The 19,384-nt window shown below is 40.7% G+C and overlaps 2 protein-coding genes across 2 annotated transcripts in view; both read left to right on the forward strand.

Annotated features, from left to right (window-relative positions):
* Positions 1–5,248: 5,248 nt before the first annotated feature.
* On the forward strand, positions 5,249–11,183 carry egr3 (early growth response 3). The gene is made up of 2 exons (XM_074670345.1): positions 5,249–5,733; positions 8,366–11,183. Exons 1-2 carry the CDS (start codon positions 5,580–5,582, stop codon positions 9,442–9,444), a joined length of 1,233 nt encoding a protein of 410 aa, XP_074526446.1. The 5' UTR covers positions 5,249–5,579; the 3' UTR covers positions 9,445–11,183.
* Positions 11,184–14,092: 2,909 nt separating this feature from the next.
* The window catches only part of bin3 (bridging integrator 3), a 32,042-nt gene continuing 26,750 nt past the window's right edge, over positions 14,093–19,384 (forward strand). Inside the window, exon 1 of the mRNA XM_074670349.1 lies at positions 14,093–14,300. Within this exon, the coding sequence (XP_074526450.1) occupies positions 14,293–14,300 (8 nt within the window). The 5' untranslated portion in view covers positions 14,093–14,292. The remainder of the gene's footprint in view (positions 14,301–19,384) is intronic.

The raw sequence follows: 19,384 nt of genomic DNA on the forward strand, positions 1-19,384 counted from the left end.
GTATTTGGTGAAGGGAACTTACTGTTTGTGTGATTGTTTATCATATTTCCATTGACCACTCTCACCTCAGCTGGAAACACTGAGCTCATTCAGGTTCCTGATTGACTTTATTTTAGTGAATTCAGGTCTTACACGTGTTCAGAAGTCCTTGAGTGTAACTTTGTGACGATGAACCGCTTTTGAACCGTGGAAGGTTGCATAAGAGGCCCACCTGGCAGGTCTGCAGAGGATGCTGTGGATAAACTTTTCAACCCTTTCACGCGGAGCTACTTTTTAGACTTCACTGGTCTTTGTGGAGAGTGGGTCAGAGTACCCCCCATGAGGAATATTGGTTTCTAACCAGCAACTCTCCTGAGGGAGGGGTTTGTATCAATACCCTAGATGTCTGAAAAAGGCTGGATTTACATGAGCCACTTTGATGTTCTGATGATCAATCTTTAGTTGGTGGTTTCATTGACCCTAATTTGGTGTCTCATCAGTGGGCTCGGCAGGAGTAGGTAATGGAGGTTTTCGTTCCTTTGGTGGTTAAGCCAGCCTTGGTAAACCCCGATGTGCCCCCTCCATGAACTCTGGGAGATCATTGATCAAAATGTCTTGCATTTGCTTTGTTTGCCTCCTCGACTTAGTAGTCTGAGCAGCTACGTCCACATACAAAACAGTCAAACAATGCACACAAACAAACGGCGAGACAGACAGCCCGCTGCTTCTTCAGCTAATGTGAAGTACCCGTCAGCTTGAATATCACTCTTGACCTTGATTTACCCATCTTATATGACTTATGAAATCACATTTTGAACAATTGGCAAGGGGAGTATAATTCCACACTCATTGTGAGGCATGCCAAGTGGGAGAGCATTCTTCCAAAAACCACCTACTTGAATCTATCAGTACACCATTGAAATGCCAGGATCCGTACTTCCAAATACACTGAGCATTTTTTCTTTCTCCTTTATATCTTGGAGATATCCTGCCAAAACAGCTGGGTTTGCCACTCAGCTTCCTTCAATGTGTTTATTTTTACTCCAAATGTCAGGAGAGTTAAAATATTCTGATTAAGAAAAACTGACAGCTGTAGTTCACCAGTGCACACTATATGAGGAAAAAAACAACCAAACTTCTCACATTCCCCGATGATTTAAAAAAAAAAACAACAACTGAATATATTCTTAATTTATTCAAGTTTACATTAATTAAAGGGAATTTGTATAATCAGTTCAATAGCCTGACAGGCAATAAGTGATCTAATATGCATGAAGACTTGAGTCTTCATTCTCTATCTGCTGCTGGAGAGGGGATGGATTTCACTGGAGACCTCCCACTTGTTGTGTGTGGAGGTAAAATGTATTGAAGTGTCACAACTGTATGATCCATGTCAACAGTATAATCTGCAGACAGCTTTGCACAGTTTTTGTGATGTTTAGTCCCAACACAAGGAGATGTCTGATAAGTCTTGTTATATCTGTCTGGATAGGAAAAAAAACACATTCTTTCATCTGGTTCTATTAAATGCTAGCTTACATTCACTAACAGGCACACAAGACTGTGAAATGCATCTTTAAAAAGGTGACATTTTCTGCCCTGGCCTTGTGTTTTAAAGGCATGTTTTTTTATCTCGCAATCACATTTGAAATGACGATCTGTGCCAACAAAAAGCAACAGTTACCATGCACAGTTTATGCTATTGTAGATTACTTGTTAAGGTAATGTAACCATTCTGCATATTAGATTTCTCCTTTTGGGAGTAATTTATTACCCCCGCCAAGGAGGTTATGGTTTTGGGAGAGTTTGTCTGTCTGTTTGTCTGTGAACAACATTACCCTAAAAGTTACGAACAGATCTTGATGAAATTATCAGGAAATGTTCAAAATGGGATATGAAGGAAGTGATAAAAAATTTGGAGGTGATCTGGATCACCGTCTGGATCCAGGACTTTTTTTAAAGGATTCTTTATCATTGTGAGATAGGGCCGTTTTCACCATATGTGTATATAACTCCACCATAAATGGTTGGATTGCTTTGCAAAACAACACAAGACAAGGTCACCATAATTTCTGACAGATGTAAAAGTAGGATCCAGATCCTGGCAATATTCTGGATACTAAGGTCAGGAATATAAAATATGTACTGGGTCATCATAATTTTCAACACTGTCAGGTAACAAATCATCGTACAAATCTGCAACTAACACCAAAATGTAGCAGACAGTCTGCTGAGAGGGAGTATAACATTAAAGTAGGACTAAAGTGTTGGTGACAATCACATTATGCTTGGTGCACTGGAAAAAGTTGAAATCTTATCAAGTGTTTTTTTCTTATTTTCAGTAGAAAATGTCTAATTAGACTTGGTATGAGCCACGTTCACCTGAGCAGTCCACAAAAATTGTCTTGTTTTAAGTTAATTAAAGACAAAAATAAGGTCTGAATTGTTTGTAACAAGCAAAAAAAAAATCTGCCAATGGAACAAGACAAAAGTTACTTGTATTGAGACGTTACTCTAGTTTTAGCAAATTTTCGAGCATTTTTTTCTTGTTCCATTGGCCGATTATTTTTACTTGATACACGCCATTCAGACCTCATTTTTGTCTTTAAATAACTTGAAACAAGACATTTTTCTGGACAGACCAGTTGAATGTGGCTCATATTAAGAATAGTAAAACAATTTTTACCTAAAGTAAGACAAAAACACTTGATAAGATTTCAGTTTTTTGCAGTGTGGAGGTCTGCGCTCTCTGAGTGCTTTCTAGTTTCTTTTGGACTTCCTATTGGCACATTGGCCAGACAGTTTTGTAGACATACCCATGTTGTGCTGTAGTTATAGTAATATTAATGCCCATATCTGCATCAGAGGCCTTTGGTTTAACTGAAGTGTAAAATAAAGGAAGTAGCATTACAGTTGGTATAATTTGCAACATTTCCACTTCTTTCACCAACAGCAAGGAACAAGCTTGGTGATCCCCATGAAGCTTGGAAATAAAACAAATCTAATTTGACTATCCGTTCTGAGTGTCTGCTGAGTTTTCCACTGTGTTTTATGACAAGCCTGTGCTTCAATGGAATCCAGTATGCAAAAGAGCCTCAGCCCGTCGACAAGCACCGCGGGCTCACAGTCGAGGAAATAAACCGACAACAGGTAAGTGTTCCAGCCACTTTCCAACCACAGAGCAACAAAGAAGCCTCCCCTGAGGAGGGACACCACCGTACAGTAAGTCACAGCCTGACCTGAGGGAATTCTCACTAGTTTGCATTGATAAATATGAACTGTTTGGGCACCCTTTTTCCACGGGTGTCCCACTGCATCCGTCTGTACAGTCAGCAATCTCAGGGGACGAAACTGGAGCAACACAAACAACCTGATGTAATGACATTATAACAAACAGTTCCTTTTATATATGCATGAGGTCTGTGTGCAGTGTGTCATTTAGGGGTCACAGGTCATGCATTACCTCATACTGTCAGGTTTTCTGTTATTGTCAAAAACATTCATATCCTGCATACCTAGGCCCATTTCATGTTAAACAGGGAATCAGTGAATAAGAATAACCATGTTATGGTCTATACTTTCTGTGTTAGGGAAATCTTATAAAACAGATGATTTCCATCAACGTCAATGTGTATCATAAATATATTGCAGAATACGACATGATACAACACACTTATAGCAGGTGCAGAAGATAGTAATCACTCACACAGTGTTAACGTAAGGTCTGAAAGCTGAGGGCAGATTATTAACTGGAACATTTTGATTCAATTTTGAATCTTGGTTTTGTCAAATCAAACCAACATAAAGACTAATTTTGACCTGGACCAACGTGCTGAGAGGGTGAGTCAGCACAGAAAGTGGTCAGATTAAAAAGCGATGAAGTCAAAGCCGAGTCCATCAGGTTTATTGGTGTCTAATTAACCGATAGCTGGTCCATGACACCCTGAGAGGGCTCTGCTCGAGCCCGGTGGTACGTCTGTTTCTCATGAAACAAACACACACACTCTCAGAGTGTACACTGAGGACTTGCCTGTGGTGATGAGACACACAAGATCATTGGCTGCTCTGTTTGTGTAAGCCCCCTAAACACAGAGCATGATTCAGACTAATTCTCCCACACACTCTGTTTACACTTCTGGTTCATTGAGGTACTATTAATTTCTCAGGTCTGAATATTCAGGCACTGACATTTCATTCAATATTTCCTGTGATTTTTTTTCCTGCAAAGGCCTGTGTAATTTCAGTCGTTGCAGCTACAGCAGAAAATAGGTAAAGTTCACACCAAAACTGAGCAAATCTTTACTGAACTGTTATGTGAAAGTGATACACGTGAAAAAAATCCCACGCTGTGTGTAACTGTTTTTGTGTACCAAACAGAATCATAACTAAGGGGATATTTCTGAAACCTTGTGAAGCAACCAGAGGTGCTATTTTTTTTCACAAGTTGGCAAATTGGTGAAAAAGTCATCCATGACGCGCTGTTCACTGTCATCTCTCTGAGCGTCTGTGGCTTCCGATCACTTTTCCACTACTACTTCACCCGGAACTCACATGTCCAAATACAGAGGCGAGGGGGCGGGGCCGGACACTGCCTTATTTGGAGTTTCCACTTAAGCGGTCACTTGGGCTCCAAGTCAAAGCAAGCCCTTTGGATTTACAATGCGCTCGCAATATTTACGAGCGATTAACCCCGTCAAATACTGTCTTTGTGGGAGCTGGTGCACGAGGAGAGGGATTTGAATCAGTGTAGTGCAGTAGAAAGTGTGCTCATGCTCACAAAAGCACTCAAACGAGTCAAAGTCACTTTATTTTTCAAAAAGAAGTTTGAAAGTTAGAGCAGCAAAGAAACACAGGTCAATACTTGTTCAGAATTAGAACAGTATTAAGAAGTGGTATTAAAAAGACTGTTGATGATCTCTATCTCATAAAACTCACTGTTGCATAAATAGCTCCCAGTGTGCCTGATAGTCCACAAAACACTGACAACAGTAAAGATAATGCGCTGTCATGTTTTCCACAAACAGGAACAAAGGGAACCACCGGTTCATCCCGAAGAAGGACTGGGATGGAAGTGACATGCAGATTTAACAAACTTTATCTATCCGTCGGAGCCTTTGCCTCCACTGTAGTTTCCACGGCCTGACTGACGCGCGGAGAGCCTGGTGCTGGGCGCTCTGTCCATATATGGTCATCTACGTCACACAAAAGTTCCATCCCCCTATTTAATACAGGCAAACTGGAGTCCCCTATCCAGCTCCAATCGAGCAAGTAGAGCCGCTCTTGTGCAACCAACACCACCACCACCTCCTCCATTGATTCACAGACTTCAAATTCCCCCACAAGCAGCCCATCAGCTTCCACTGTGATCACATTAATAACAACAATAGCCCGTGATCACACAGGAGGAGAGAACCGGCGCTGCTCGTCCTCCGCGGGATACTTGGATAGCTACAGCAACAGGATCCATCCCTGCTCCTCTGTCCTTTTTTTTTTCCACGCCTGGTCCACACCTGTGTTTTCCACTTTGAGAACACCCGCTTTTTTGCTCCTTGGATACCCGCGCGTTGTCCTTAATAAATGTCGGACTGAATCTAACTGCTATGACAGGGAAACTAGCGGAGAAGCTCCCTCTTACCATGAGCAGTTTAATAAACACGATCCCTGACAGTCTGTACCCAGAAGAGGACATCCCGACGTCTATGAATATTTTCACCAGTACGGAATCTATTAACCACTACTCACAGATGAATACAGGTAAGATTTGACTTTACTTTTTTCTGGCGAAAGTAAGGATGCGTCTTTTTATTAAAGTCGCTCAAACTACGGTGTGCGTGAAGGCAACAGTTGTCTTGGGGCATGGAGCACCTGTTTGCGCTCAGGCTGTTGCGCACAAAGGCAGATTCCTGCTATATACTTTTGCGGGGGTCAAGTGAAACACTACCAAGTATAAATCAGCTTATTACCTTTGAGCTGACTCTCTCTGGTACACAATGTGTATTTATTTTTGATCACCACCCTCGCCTGTTTATCCAAAAGGTCAGGATTTCTAAGCGCTACGTAAATAGGGGAAACTGGACTCAAATTAAAACCCCAAAAAAATCTACGTGTCTTTGTTTGAAAAATTTTATATTAAGGAATAATTCATGGCACGTTAAGCAGAACTAAATCTGAATATCTGACCCGTGTTTGAGGAAATACGAACGGCTGAGAAAGGACAGGCAGTTTTACGCACTAAAACGCACTCGGCTCTGGCTGAAACCGAAATCTGTGGGATCTGAGAAGATGTGTATAATTAAAGTGGTCAAACCGCAAATGCCACAGATTAATTCTCCTGCTATCCACTCGCAAAGATGGGTCAACTACTTTAGACAATGACGTTCATTCACAACTCTTTAACATGTCACAGATTGGATTTCAGTAGGCGTGTGCGGCTGCTTTTCCCTATATGATACATATTTAGACGCCAGGCCCTTGAAACATCCTTTACAGCGAGGCCGATGTATGGTTTGTCAAATTTCTACATTTGCGTTCATCTCTGACAAACCCAGGCGCCTGCATGAGGATGACTTTTGTTGTTTGGGCTCAGTGTTGGCGTTAAATCAATCACTAATTGTCCGGGCTCACCTTCTGAGGTGATGGGTCAATGATGCGCGAGATATTCTAAATCTTCAGTTTCCTGGGGTGGTTGAGGGCATGAGCATGTGCTTCTTTGGCCACAATTAACATTTATCTCATAGGGATTCAGTTTTTTTTTTCATCCAAACTGAAACAACACTTGAGTGGAAATTTAACTCGAATTACATCCCAATTTTTTAACCACAGACGCGTGCGTAAATTTATTTTCCCAGCGCAAGGTTTTATAAATACAGAACTTTATTTTTAACGCCTAAATTAAAAACAAGCCCGTGACACAGACTACATACACAACACATTTTCTTCAAGCACGGCAATAATTTGTATTTTATATGGCCTCTTTCGGGAGATATTTCAACAAATTGAAGCATGCCTAAAAGAAAAGCGATGCTGCACAGTGCACGTGTGTTGCTGTCTGAATAATGTCTGATCATACTGAAATCCAAATTATTGACACATGGAAGTAAATAAATGTAACCATGACATATGAGCTATTTTTAGTTAGAATAACACAAATGTATTTTTAGCACCATTCTGTGATAATACAGGTGAGACAGGTGTGTGTGTGATCTGCTTGTTTGTGCTTACCTGTAAAAAAGAAGTGTTGACTCCATCACATGCCCTTCACTCCTTTTAAATGTCCCACAGCTCAAATTACACCCCCCTAAAAAATAAAACAGTACAGTAAAAAAAGCATTAAAGGCTTGTCTTCTAAATGTCATACGTGCCAAAGAAATCATGCCACAAATCTCATGGCTCCTACATACGTCATGTGTTGAAAGCTATTGTGCAATATATGTAATTTGCTTTTGTTTGTTTCATTACGATTTGCCTTTAGCCAAATTCCAGCAGGCTGTAATTACTGGGAGTGAGTATATAAGCACCCCTGTGTTGATTTCCTACAAATGAAAAGAGACGTCTGTTTAAACTTCTGTTTCAGAGACAATTCTTTCTAACTGTCTCACTTTAAGATCTCAGAGCAACATGTGCACATAAATGTATACCCATTAAGCATTTGATGGTTTTTATGGCATCTTTGGAATAAGAGTGTGTGTGTGTGTGTGCGAGAGAAAGAGAGCAAGAGTGTGTGTGTTTCAGTGTGTGTGTTAGTGTGTGTAAAATTCTGTACAATTAAAATATCAAGGAAATACGTGCAAACAGTGTTAAGCTCACTAATGCAGCGATTGGAGAGGAAACACGTGAAATTTTACCCCCATTATGTGCAGATGTTCTTTGCTGCAAATGTGTTTTGAATCCTTGAGCGTGATAGATGTGGCGTCTGCCTTATAATCCTCCCCGCTGTAAAGAAATCAGATCTTGCCATTCAGTTTGGCTGTCCTCCTGAGGGACACAATGACTGGATCAAAGGGGGTGTTTAGGTCTTGATTTATGAGGGCTTGTGGGATCTGAGAGGGAGAGAGACACCACTGTCTCACATGCAGCAGTCACTCACTTAACTTACAGGTCTGACAGCGCTCACATTTCTTTATGAACTCCACTGGACTTCTTTTATTTTTCATCTTTTGCTGGCAAACTGTAGCAGAGGCATGCAGAAAAGCTGAATTTTGGGCAAACTAAGGACTGACGCTTCAAGTTGAAACTGCTTGAGAAAGTGAATTTTCTTGACCTTTTTTTCTCAATTTGTGCAACATTTTCTGTTTTCAGTGATCCTCCACCTGAATTACTGCTTTAAACTTTTTGTTTAAAATTATTTATTGGTGACATCTCTTTCTTTTTTTTCGCTCCTGTCTAGATAATATCATGGATCTGGGCATGGGAAGTGAGAAGACATCAGCAGAGATTCAGTATGGATCCAGCTTCCAGTCCAACCGCAGCGGGCAGACTGTCACCTATCTGGGGAAGTTTGCCTTTGACACTCCTCCGTCAGGTGGCATCGGCAGCTCTGGCTGGTGCTCTGACAACAACATCATCAGCCTTGTCAGCGCGGGGATCCTGGGTGTTTCTCCATCACCAGGCACGGTAACAACGCAGACATCATCCTCCGCAGCCAGCATGGGCGGACAGACGTCAGACATGGAGCAGGTATATGGTCCTCCGCTGCCTGCATACTCCACCTGCAGCGACCTGTACCAGGACCAGGTCTCCTTCCACCACAGCCCGGCCACCAGCACAGCACTTGCCTACCCTGGCAATGACTATCACTCCACATCCAAAGCCCCCATGGATGGCAGCCTTTTCTCCATGATCCCTGACTACAACCTTTTCCATCATCAGGGGGAGGTTGGTGTGATGGAGCACAAGCCTTTCCAGTCAATGGACCCCATCCGAGTTAACCCTCCACCCATCACACCCCTGGAGACCATCAGGGCGTTCAAAGACAAGCAGCAGATCCACCCAGGTTTCATCGGCGGGCAGCAGCATCCTCCTCAGCACCACCCACCGCCACAGACTCTCACCTTAAAACCCATCAGACCGAGGAAGTACCCTAACCGTCCCAGCAAAACCCCCGTCCACGAACGTCCTCACGCCTGTCCTGCAGAGAACTGTGACAGACGCTTCTCACGCTCAGATGAGCTCACACGTCACCTCCGCATCCACACAGGTCACAAACCCTTCCAGTGCAGAATATGCATGCGCTCCTTCAGCAGGAGTGACCACCTGACCACACACATCCGCACACACACGGGTGAGAAACCCTTCTCCTGTGAGTTCTGTGGACGCAAGTTTGCCAGGAGTGACGAGAGAAAGAGACATGCAAAGGTTCACCTGAAACAGAAGGACAAGAAGCCGGCTGACAAGAGCAGTGGGGCTGCTGGGAGCCACAGCTCGCCGCCCAGCTCCTGTGGGGGGCCGACAGTGGGGACGTCATGACCGTCACTACATGCACATGGACTGGACTCTCACCATGCCCCACAGAGACAAAGGAAGACAGGACCACGTCCACTATGAGACAAATAGGTGACTCTTTTCCTCTCTTTTGCATCGCCTGCTCTTTTCAGTTCCTTCTATTTTGAGATGGATGCCTTTAGTAAAAGAAAGAGGGGAAAGTAACTCATAGCCTCAGCTACTGTAACACAGTGCCACCAAAAAGAAGGGCACCCTGGCACATTCTGTCCAAAAGGTCATTGTGTGTCTGTAGGTTTTGGTGTGGATACACTTTTGTAAATTTTACCGAGAATTTCTAAATTGGAAGGAAGCCAGAATCCATCACAGGGGTCAAAACAGACAAAATTAAAACAGAGCTTAGTTGAAGGGTGAGTTGTCTGAGAGGTATGCATTCATTTTATTAGGCTGTTTAAAAGTGCAATTGGTTATATTTGTGTACTGTCATGGATACCTTATTAGTGGCACTTGACTGTCTTTTTGTTGTTGTTTTTTTCCGTTGAGGTGTTGTGTTTTTATTTTATATTTGAATGTTCTTTTTCTAAAGAATGTGCCAAATGTATTGTGGTAATACAGCCAACCTTGTTCTTATTATTGTGCCTGACATTTGCCAAACATAGCAGTGATTTCAGCTTAGCACACGTGTTGAGTTCAAGCAAACATCAGATCTCAAATCTTATATTTTTCTGCACAATTTGGTTGAACCTACACGATGACTGAATGGGTTACACAAAGCACACCGATGTCTCGTCCTGTAACCTGTACTGATAAAACAAACATGCCTGCAGCAATCAATGCCTTTGCCAATACTTATTTATTTGTAGTCACTGAAAGACACTGTGTATTTTTGTTGCCTTTTTATATGGTGGCTTCATGTGGTGTTACCAGATATAATTTCTGTTGCTTTTTTTGAAAGCTCACCAATACTTTTAATTTTGTATTTTCTTGAGTTCTGCAATTATATGAAATATATTCATGACACATGTCACCAACCTGTAAATCAAATTAACTAAAAGCACAGTTAGACAGACTGAACTCCTTCAATATATGACACTGGGTTGCAAACCAGCAGAGCATGAAAGCAAAGATAAATAAGGATTCAAAGTGTAGACTAAATTACTTGGTTCAAGCCACCAAAAGATGAGCAGCATTTTGTAAGAAGGAAAAAGGAAAAAGTCATGTTTACATCTTTTTTAATATAGTAAGACTGAGACTGAGTTGTAAACTAAGAAGTTGTTGTTTTTGTACAGTATACAAACATGTATGCAGGTAGCTACAGTAGAAGTTTCACTTTTGTACTGAACTGTCAAATGCACCATAACTCAGTATTAAATTGTGCATATATGTGCATGCTCCCATGCACACTATGTAAATACAAATGTCTGCATAAACAAGAACTTTCAATTGACTGAATGCTTGTGCGGAATGTGTCCTAAAGCTTTTAGTAACGTAGTTATTAAACAGACTATTATGTTGTCACAGGTCATTGCAAAAAAAAGAAAGAAAAAAATTGGAGCCCTTTAATAGAGGAGGGTGTCTTATCCACCATAAAAGAAAAAATATAAAAATGGCATGTACGCCATGGGGAAGCTCCAAAGTGGTAACTGGTGAGAACAAGCACTAATGTGTTCTCCGAGTAAGCAACAAGATTTTTTTTTATTTATCTTCACCTCAATTAGGGCCACAATCAAGTTGTGTTTAAGCAACATGATTTTTTTTAAAGCAAAGTTGATGCAATACCTTTCACACATGGTTCCTTATTGATCTTTGTCCAGACAAAAGCAAACAGGTCTATCGCTCTGGAGGGTGTATTATGACAATACTAGCAAATACACAGCAATGACCACATTTAATAAAACCTTGAATTGCCTCCTTATTTTCTCAATGATGTTTTATAATAGCTGGACTTTGTAAAGCAGGGCAATTTTTTTCTGACACTATGGGCAACTTAAAAAAAATGAAAGGACAAAAAAGGCGTTTTCATTCATTATAATGAGAATACGTCACTATTTTTAAAAATTGAATAACAAATAATTTCTCATCTTCAGGATAAACAAAATGCTGGTTATCAAACTGAAGGTAAATTCTCCTGTCATGCCAAACAAGCTATATGTTAAAAATGCTGGTGCTGCTTCAAGTCAAAATATGATTCACTCTTTTTCCATAAGTGTTTGTGAATTATTTGAGGCGAAGTTACCTAATCCATGTGATGAAACAGTTTGTGATTTTATCTTATATATTTATTGGTTTAATAGCAGACAAACTTAAAATCTTTACAGTGACATTCTCCCTCCATCTATTTTGACTGACAACATATCTGGTGAATGGTTGTGCTCTCTGACTATTAAGAGGTGCAGGCTGGATGCCAAAAGAAGCTTTTTACTGGTCACTAGGCACAGCAATCAGAATTAAAGAGAGAATGGTCTGCTAACTGCAAGGGCCAAAAGAAAGGTTGAGAAAAGCAGTGCCACAGAGAGCACAGTGCAAACAGAAGTACGCTTCCTAGGCCACGCTTTTCCTTTCCTGTTACAACCAGTTTTCACTGCTCAGCTTCCTGGCAAGTGTCCACTTATTTTCCAATTAATGTGGCCTCAGAGAGGCTTCACCCAGCTCATCTACATGCTTAAATGAATAGACATCCTTGCATCTTTTTACATAGTTTCCTCTAGCACCCAGCTTTAAATCAATATTATTATTATTATCATAAAATGCATTATTGTATTACAAGGATGGTCTTTTTCTAATGAAACTTTTCTGAGCTTTTCTCAGTATAATGTATCTAAGCTGATACATTTGCTGATAGGCAAAACATAAATTGTTGTCATTTAAAACTATATTTCACATCTTCCCATTACATTCCTATCTCATCATTAGTGTATAATAACTCAAAGATATAATTGTGATTCGCCAGGTTAATTAATGCAGTATTCAATAGCCTCTAATGAAAACATCATGTAGCAGACAGCCTCATGGGGTCAGCACCTAATACATATAAATATATATATATATAAATATAAGGTGAAAGGAAATACATTTCATTTGTAATGTTGGAATAATCTGATGTTAGTCCTTATAGTTTCTGAATAGTTCCGAATTTATTTGACCAAATAGAATGCTCTCTTTTGTGCTCTTCAGTTGACATTTTGCCGGTGAGATTGGATATTTGTATCTGCGGTAAATAGAATGTGGCCTCCTCAAAGAGAAACTGTTTTATGTTGCTGTATGTTTCAAGAGTGATGCAAAGTCAGGCAAAAACTACACCAAACTATTTCCACATCTAAATGAAGCCATGCAATTATAACTTTGCAAAACCCATGAATCATCAGTTGCATCATCTCACTGTGTTTATCACTTTCAGTATATATCACACTTTTGTAACTGACGGATCGTTTTTGTAAAATTTATATGATCCCTTTTCCTCAATATACTCTGGTGGTTAAACAACAATACAGGATGCACCATGTTCTGCACAATTATCCTTCTGTGTACTGTGTGAATTTTCAAGATATGTGTCAATGTTAAACAATCTCAGAACCAACCCCCTCTTAATTGTGCTACCCCAAGAATAATTTATGTATTTTCCTCTTTTTACGTTTTATTGTCCAAAAGTGGGACTGAACACACTGCATTTGGAATTTGCTTCAACCTTGTTCTGTGCTCCGTGTTGGATCTGAGCCAACATCAGCAGCCATCTTTGTGCCAAACTGGGTTGCAGGGTTGACTGATCAAAAACAATATGTGATGAGATGTCCACAACAAATCATAAATGTAACCTCAGTCCACTTGCAGTTGAAGGCAGCCGTGTGCTAATGTATGTTTCACTGTTTGATTTACTGTCCAGTTAGTTAGTGTTAGGCAAGGCAAAAAGGCTTGGGCTCATTCATCAGAATAAACAAATAAACCTTTTTTGAAAACACCTCACACTTAAAGAGATTACAATAATGTGTAGATATAATAGGCTACTCATGTCACAATATGGACGACAGGGTGGCTTCAGGGATTTTCTGGTCTTCAACAGTGACACTATGGTGTTCAGATGGAGTCGATACTCACTGTTTTCTGTTGTGTTGTTTCCTTTTCATTGCAGTATATCCTCATGTTTGCATGTGCACGGAAATGTTCCAAAGTGCTGCCTCAGACGCTGTGGGTGATGCTCATTTCTTTATTATGCATGAAAATAAAAGTCACAATGGTTGAAATGGGATAAATCTGACAACAATTCAAGAAAGACAATTGAAAACACACACTGGGATAGCTGTTCTGTTGGCTTTTTTTTTTCTTTGAGAAAACAAGGGGTCTTGTTTAAAATGTTGTGGTTGTCTTTAGCCTATTTCATGTTTTTATTACCTTATAATAAGGTCCTTTTATGATGAGCTGAATATTAAAATGAATTTTACTATATCCTTGTGATAGGGAGATGTGCTCCCCCGTTTACTTGGCACTTCAGTTTGTTGTAATGCAATGTTTTGTTATTTCTATGTAAGTACTTGAATAAAGAAAAATATCACTTGCCTTCCGTTTACTTGAGTCCCTACGTGCACGCGCCCAAAGCACGCCAGCACGTGAAAATACGTACACGCGCTCGGCATTTCACTGAAATGAGTCAGAATTTGACAAAAATTCAGGGACACAAAACAGTTGCACATAAACATGTTAAATCATTTGATCGTTTTAGTCACTTCACTTATTTTTGTGAAACACCTTCCTCAGAGGAAGCACGAGAGGCTTGGTTCCGGACTTCCTGTTTCTTGCTCGGCTGTTGACTGCTAGAAGGGGATGAGGTCCTCGAAAGATAATAAAACTACCCAATGAAACCGGAATAAAAGGGCATTCAAGATGAGCTGGTACGTATTCTGGCTACTCCTTTAATGTAGGTTATCATATTAAAAGGATAACGTAGAAGAAGACATTAACTCAGACCTAGAGCAGATAGCTTGTTGGCTGGGCTAAGGCTATTTCCTGGTATAGTTACTGAAGTAGTAAACAGGAGTTAGCTTGAGCTACATAAACTCAAGTGTAACTACCAAAAGAAAAAGTCTTTCTGAAACCATTTAATAGTTTTAAGGAGGTCATCGGTTATCTGTTCCAAAAGTTTGACAGCAATTGGATCGTGTTGCTAACTTCGATTGAAGGATGTATGGGAAAAGTCGTTTAGTTAGCTTAAGAGTGCTAACAGAGTATTGGCTAATCTTTCTGGACTAACAACCTGCATAAACAAACTGTCGCTATCTAAGCCCATTATCTTTAGCTTAGATGTCAGCTGCACTCACCTTTTGTTTGAGTGAGCCAACGTAGTTTCTTTTAACACAACATGGAAACTTTTGGTAGCTAATTGGGGGTAGCAAGTTGAGCACTCCAAGACATTTAAATGGATTTGATCATCCGGTGACAGCAGACAACGATTACAGGCTAATGTAGCCTGTCTGCGTGAGGTGTACAGAAGCTTTTAGGCTATATGCGTCCGTATCCTACACAACTACTCGGGGAGCTAGTGGGCTTTCCCGTGATGACAGCAAGATTTAAATCCCAACATACTATAATGGGGGAAAACAGCTGTTATATACCATGATATTGAGTAAAATAAGAGAAGATCTCCAAGATCCAGCGTTTTATCGAGATAACAAGATAAAGAAATAACTTCTCAAGAAATCTCATGACATTACACATTACTTGTCACCGATTTGTGAAGCCAACATATGATTTTTATTTACTGGGCTTTCCAAAATATTCACTAACCTGCTAACTGACAAGCCTGAAGTGATACACTGGAAGTCAATAAAGTCACAGATAACACGGACGGCAGACTGTTGAATTGTAACTTACAAACTAAATTCCAATCAAATCAAGACGTTTTTGTAAAATTTTCCTTTTTCTAAAAGATATTCAACAAGTTTTTGAAAATAATGTTTACAGTGAGATTTTTGGAAGTTTTGCTCACATATCCTCTCACGAGAACATCACTGGACATTTTTTTTTCAACTTTACCTCAGCCCAATCTTAGAAAGACTCAGGGCCAGAGAAGTTGTGAGCGTGTTTGTCATTTGCATAATGGTATCTTCTGTGCATGGTTTTAATCTGCTTTTGTGGTTCCAGACTATGATATTAATTCGTTTTAGCCTATGCAGTGATTTTTTAAAGATGCGTATTGAGAAGAAATGCCAGTTTTATGAATCATGATACCTCCTGTCAGTATAAAGTCTTCTTAACCACAATACTTAAACTATTCGACAGTCACTGGGATCTATTCAATGATAAATCAAACTGTCGCTTCCCTTTCTGCTGGGTTCCTCGTAGGGCTGCACGATTATCGCAATCGCAATCGCAATATCAGCACACGCAATTACGTAATCGCAAAAGAGGATATCGCAATCGCAATCACAATGTCAGCACATGCAATTCAGATTTTTCTCCATGATAACCAAGCAAGTCTGTAGACTCATCATGACACAACTTTTTTTAATTAAATCGCAAGCGCAATCGCAATCGCAATCGCAATCGCAATCGCAATATTGTCCACCTAATCACAAATCGCACCTTTTCCCCAAATCGTGCAGCACTAGTTCCTCGCTTTCTGTTTGCTCTGGTTACTGTAGATTCATGTGATGCTGGACTAGCTTGGCAAGAATTGCACCATTAGGGATGGGTACCTTTCACATTTGAAACAATACGGTACCAATGCCCGGTACCTGGCGATCGGTATCAGTACTCAACGGTACCAATTTTCGGAACTTTTTTGTGTTTATGTGGTAAAAAATATCAATTTGTTTAATAATGAAATGCATTTTTTTCCAATTTAACATATTCATTGCTCAGAATATAACCTTAAAACACTGTGTTCATGACCAGCATGGAAAATCGCCTACTCTTCTACTCCTCCACAGCCACGAGGAAGCATGTAGGTACCTAAACATGGTACCGTTTGATTTTTTGTGACTCAGGACCCCGATACTTTTGACAGAATCTGGTTGTTACCTATAAAAGTACCTAATTTGGTACCCATCCCCATGCACTATACCTTAGTTTTGTTTATTACATCAAAGACCTTCATGGAGACTTTAGACAGATAACACTTGCTTTGGTTTTCTCTGGTTCTGAATCTCACAGAACCATAACCGTTTTGTTTCTGCCTTGAATAAATCCTTTTTTTTCTTTTTTTTTTAACTGTCAGGATCTTGTAATGCATTCTATCTGATTTTCTTAACTTGGCTTAAAAGTAGGTGGAGATTTGTGCATTCAGGTCTTTTTAGTGCCTTGAGATTTTTTTGTTGCAATTCACAAACGGTTATGGAGTCGTGTGTTCAATGAGCAGAGAGAGGTGGTGTTAACAGTTGGTCTTATGACATAGTCTGCACGGATGATCCACACAGATATTAGCTGAATCTGCAAGTCTCATAATGGGAGATCTTCCATCCAGCTGGTGACGTCCTCGAGAAAGTAAACAACAGCAAACAAGGCTGTGCTCACATTTTCAGCCAAATCACTAGAAGAAGAAGGAATTATGCACAGCAGAGTGCGTTTTGTTCAGATCTGGTATTTGACTCTCCTCTTAGAAAAGTTTGTTAGGGTTGTGTTTTCATTTAAAACACAAAATACTAATTATAATACAGAACAGAGATGGTTCTTGGACATATTTGTGGTCTTTCACAGCTCTGTGTAGTACCATCGACAGGAGTCTGGTTATTTACACGACATTCTTGTTAGAAAAGGCTGTTCAGACTCTAATAGACCATTTGGTATATAATCTTTCAACCCTCACAACAACCAAATCTGTTCTTTTAGTCAGTAAGAATTTCGCAATCAGCCATGAAGATGACTTTTACAGGCCAGGGAAGCTTTGTCATACCAGTTCAAGAGCCAACAGGAAGCAACTAATGTCTGCTATAACTAACTCTTTCAGTTCCTCTGTGACGTTTCTGTGCATTAACTCTTTAGAATAGGTTACGCATTCTCAGTGTCACTTCAGGGGAGGCTGTGATCAAGTATAAGACGACGTCTTTCAGTTCAGTCAAACGGTCAATAGCTGGCAAGCGCTGCTTCTGCCAGCACGCACCGCCAAACACAAGGTCAAGAGTGGGGTGCTCCAGCAGTAAAAAGAGTCCTTTATGGGCTCTGCTGACTGATGCATTCCAGTGGAGCTTGGACACTTGCTTCTATGACGTGAGAGGTTTGACTTTGGGTCATCGTCAGAACAATTCCACTTCCCAACATCTTCAACCAGCCCTCTGTGCTCCATGGAATATTCAAGGTCAAATGATGCACGATCCCCCTGATGGCGTACACATTTGCAGTCTTCGTGAAAAGCCATTGGTTCTTTCAGTCGGTGCATAATGTGTCCTGGATAGGGAGGACTGTTATGTCTTTGTTCTTGCCTACGTGCTCACTTGATTGCTTTGACGTGTAGCCTGTCTGAGTAAAGATCAGATAGCTTTGTAAATGCAAGTTGACTGGATAGCTTACAAATACAGCAAATGTAAAACAGCAGTTCTTTTAAATGCATCTGTGTCTAATGTAGACAACAAATAATAGGACTTTAAAGCTCGCTAGATTCAGTGACTCTTAAAATTTTACTCTCTGAACACATAGTCATGAGTTGTATGTTTGAGACTGTGTTCATAGGTAACAGATTTTTTTGTTTTAATGGCTGTAAATCCACAACCTGTAAAGACTATAGGGAAAGTTTAAAGTGATACTCCAGGATGGAACAAATTGGGTCCTATCACAAGGTTTAGGGCAGAAATGACCCCTACAGCAGGGTTTTTGTGCAGTAGAAGCCCAGGGCGCTCGCACCAAACACCCCCTCCCTGCTCCTCTACTGGTTTCCTCTGCACTCAGACGGGGCCATAATTTACTTGACTAAAAACACAAATAAACGGACTCCCACAGAAAAATCTGATATCGGTCTGCATTCACCCTTAATTTAGAGAATTTTCAGTGCGTTACTTTCACACAAAAACACTGCTAAATAAGGCTCTAGTTCTCATTGTGTCGTAAAACGGTGCCACCTTTGCTGAAGAGCCACAGCTGGCTATGAGGTGCTCGCTGCTTAGTGTATCAGTCCGCGCGCGGTGTGCCAGATACAAACAAACGCAGGTAGTCTGCCAGGACGAAGAGACATGATGAGAACTAGAGCCTTATTTAGCTGTGTTTTTGCGTAAAAGTAACGCGCTGAAAATTCTCTAAATAAAGTGTAAATGCAGACCGATATCAGATATGGCCTCATCTGAGTGCAGAGGAAACCGGTAGAGGAGCAGGGAGGGGGTGTTTGGTGCGAGCGCTCTGGGCTTCTGCTGCACAAAAACACTGCTGTAGGGGTAATTTCTGCCCTAAACCTTGTGATAGGACCCAACTTGTTCCATCCTGGAGTATCACTTTAAGGGCTTTTTCCAAAAGTCCAAAATTCAATGCTTTTTAGAGTGGAGGTGGTCTTTGTTTTTAACATCAAATCCAACAGAATTCTGGGTCAGCTTAGCCCTTAAAAACGGTATTTTCTAGAATAATCTTCAGTGAATCTGAAGGCAGTTTTAGCCGAACCATCCCTGCCCCCCATTACCGGGCTCTGAGCTGATTTCAGAGCATGTCAGACTTCAGCTGGTGTAACACACAAGTTTTTTGTCTTCAGTTGTGTTGCAGCTGGGCCTCTGCCATGGCCCACACTAGTTCTGGGTTCACAGGACCAGACAGTACCAGTGTTTCTAAATGTGACAGCCCCTACAGAAATAAAGCTGTGTGAAAAAACGGTAGAAATGATTCTCACAGTGACTACCATCCTCCCTCTGGTTGCCTGCTACATTTTCCCTCTCCCTCCCTGTAGCACACTTCTCTCTGAGTGTCTGCCAGTTCTCATGAGCAGTTGAAGAGTGACCATTTTCCTTTGGCTCCTTGGGAAGTGGATGTACTCAGAATATATAAAATTAAGGAACTCCAACCT

The sequence above is a fragment of the Halichoeres trimaculatus genome, unplaced genomic scaffold (assembly GCF_033239565.1).
Source record: "Halichoeres trimaculatus isolate MK-OKI-2021-1 unplaced genomic scaffold, fHalTri1.1 fHalTri1_scaffold_5, whole genome shotgun sequence".
NCBI classification, from domain to species: domain Eukaryota; kingdom Metazoa; phylum Chordata; class Actinopteri; order Labriformes; family Labridae; genus Halichoeres; species Halichoeres trimaculatus.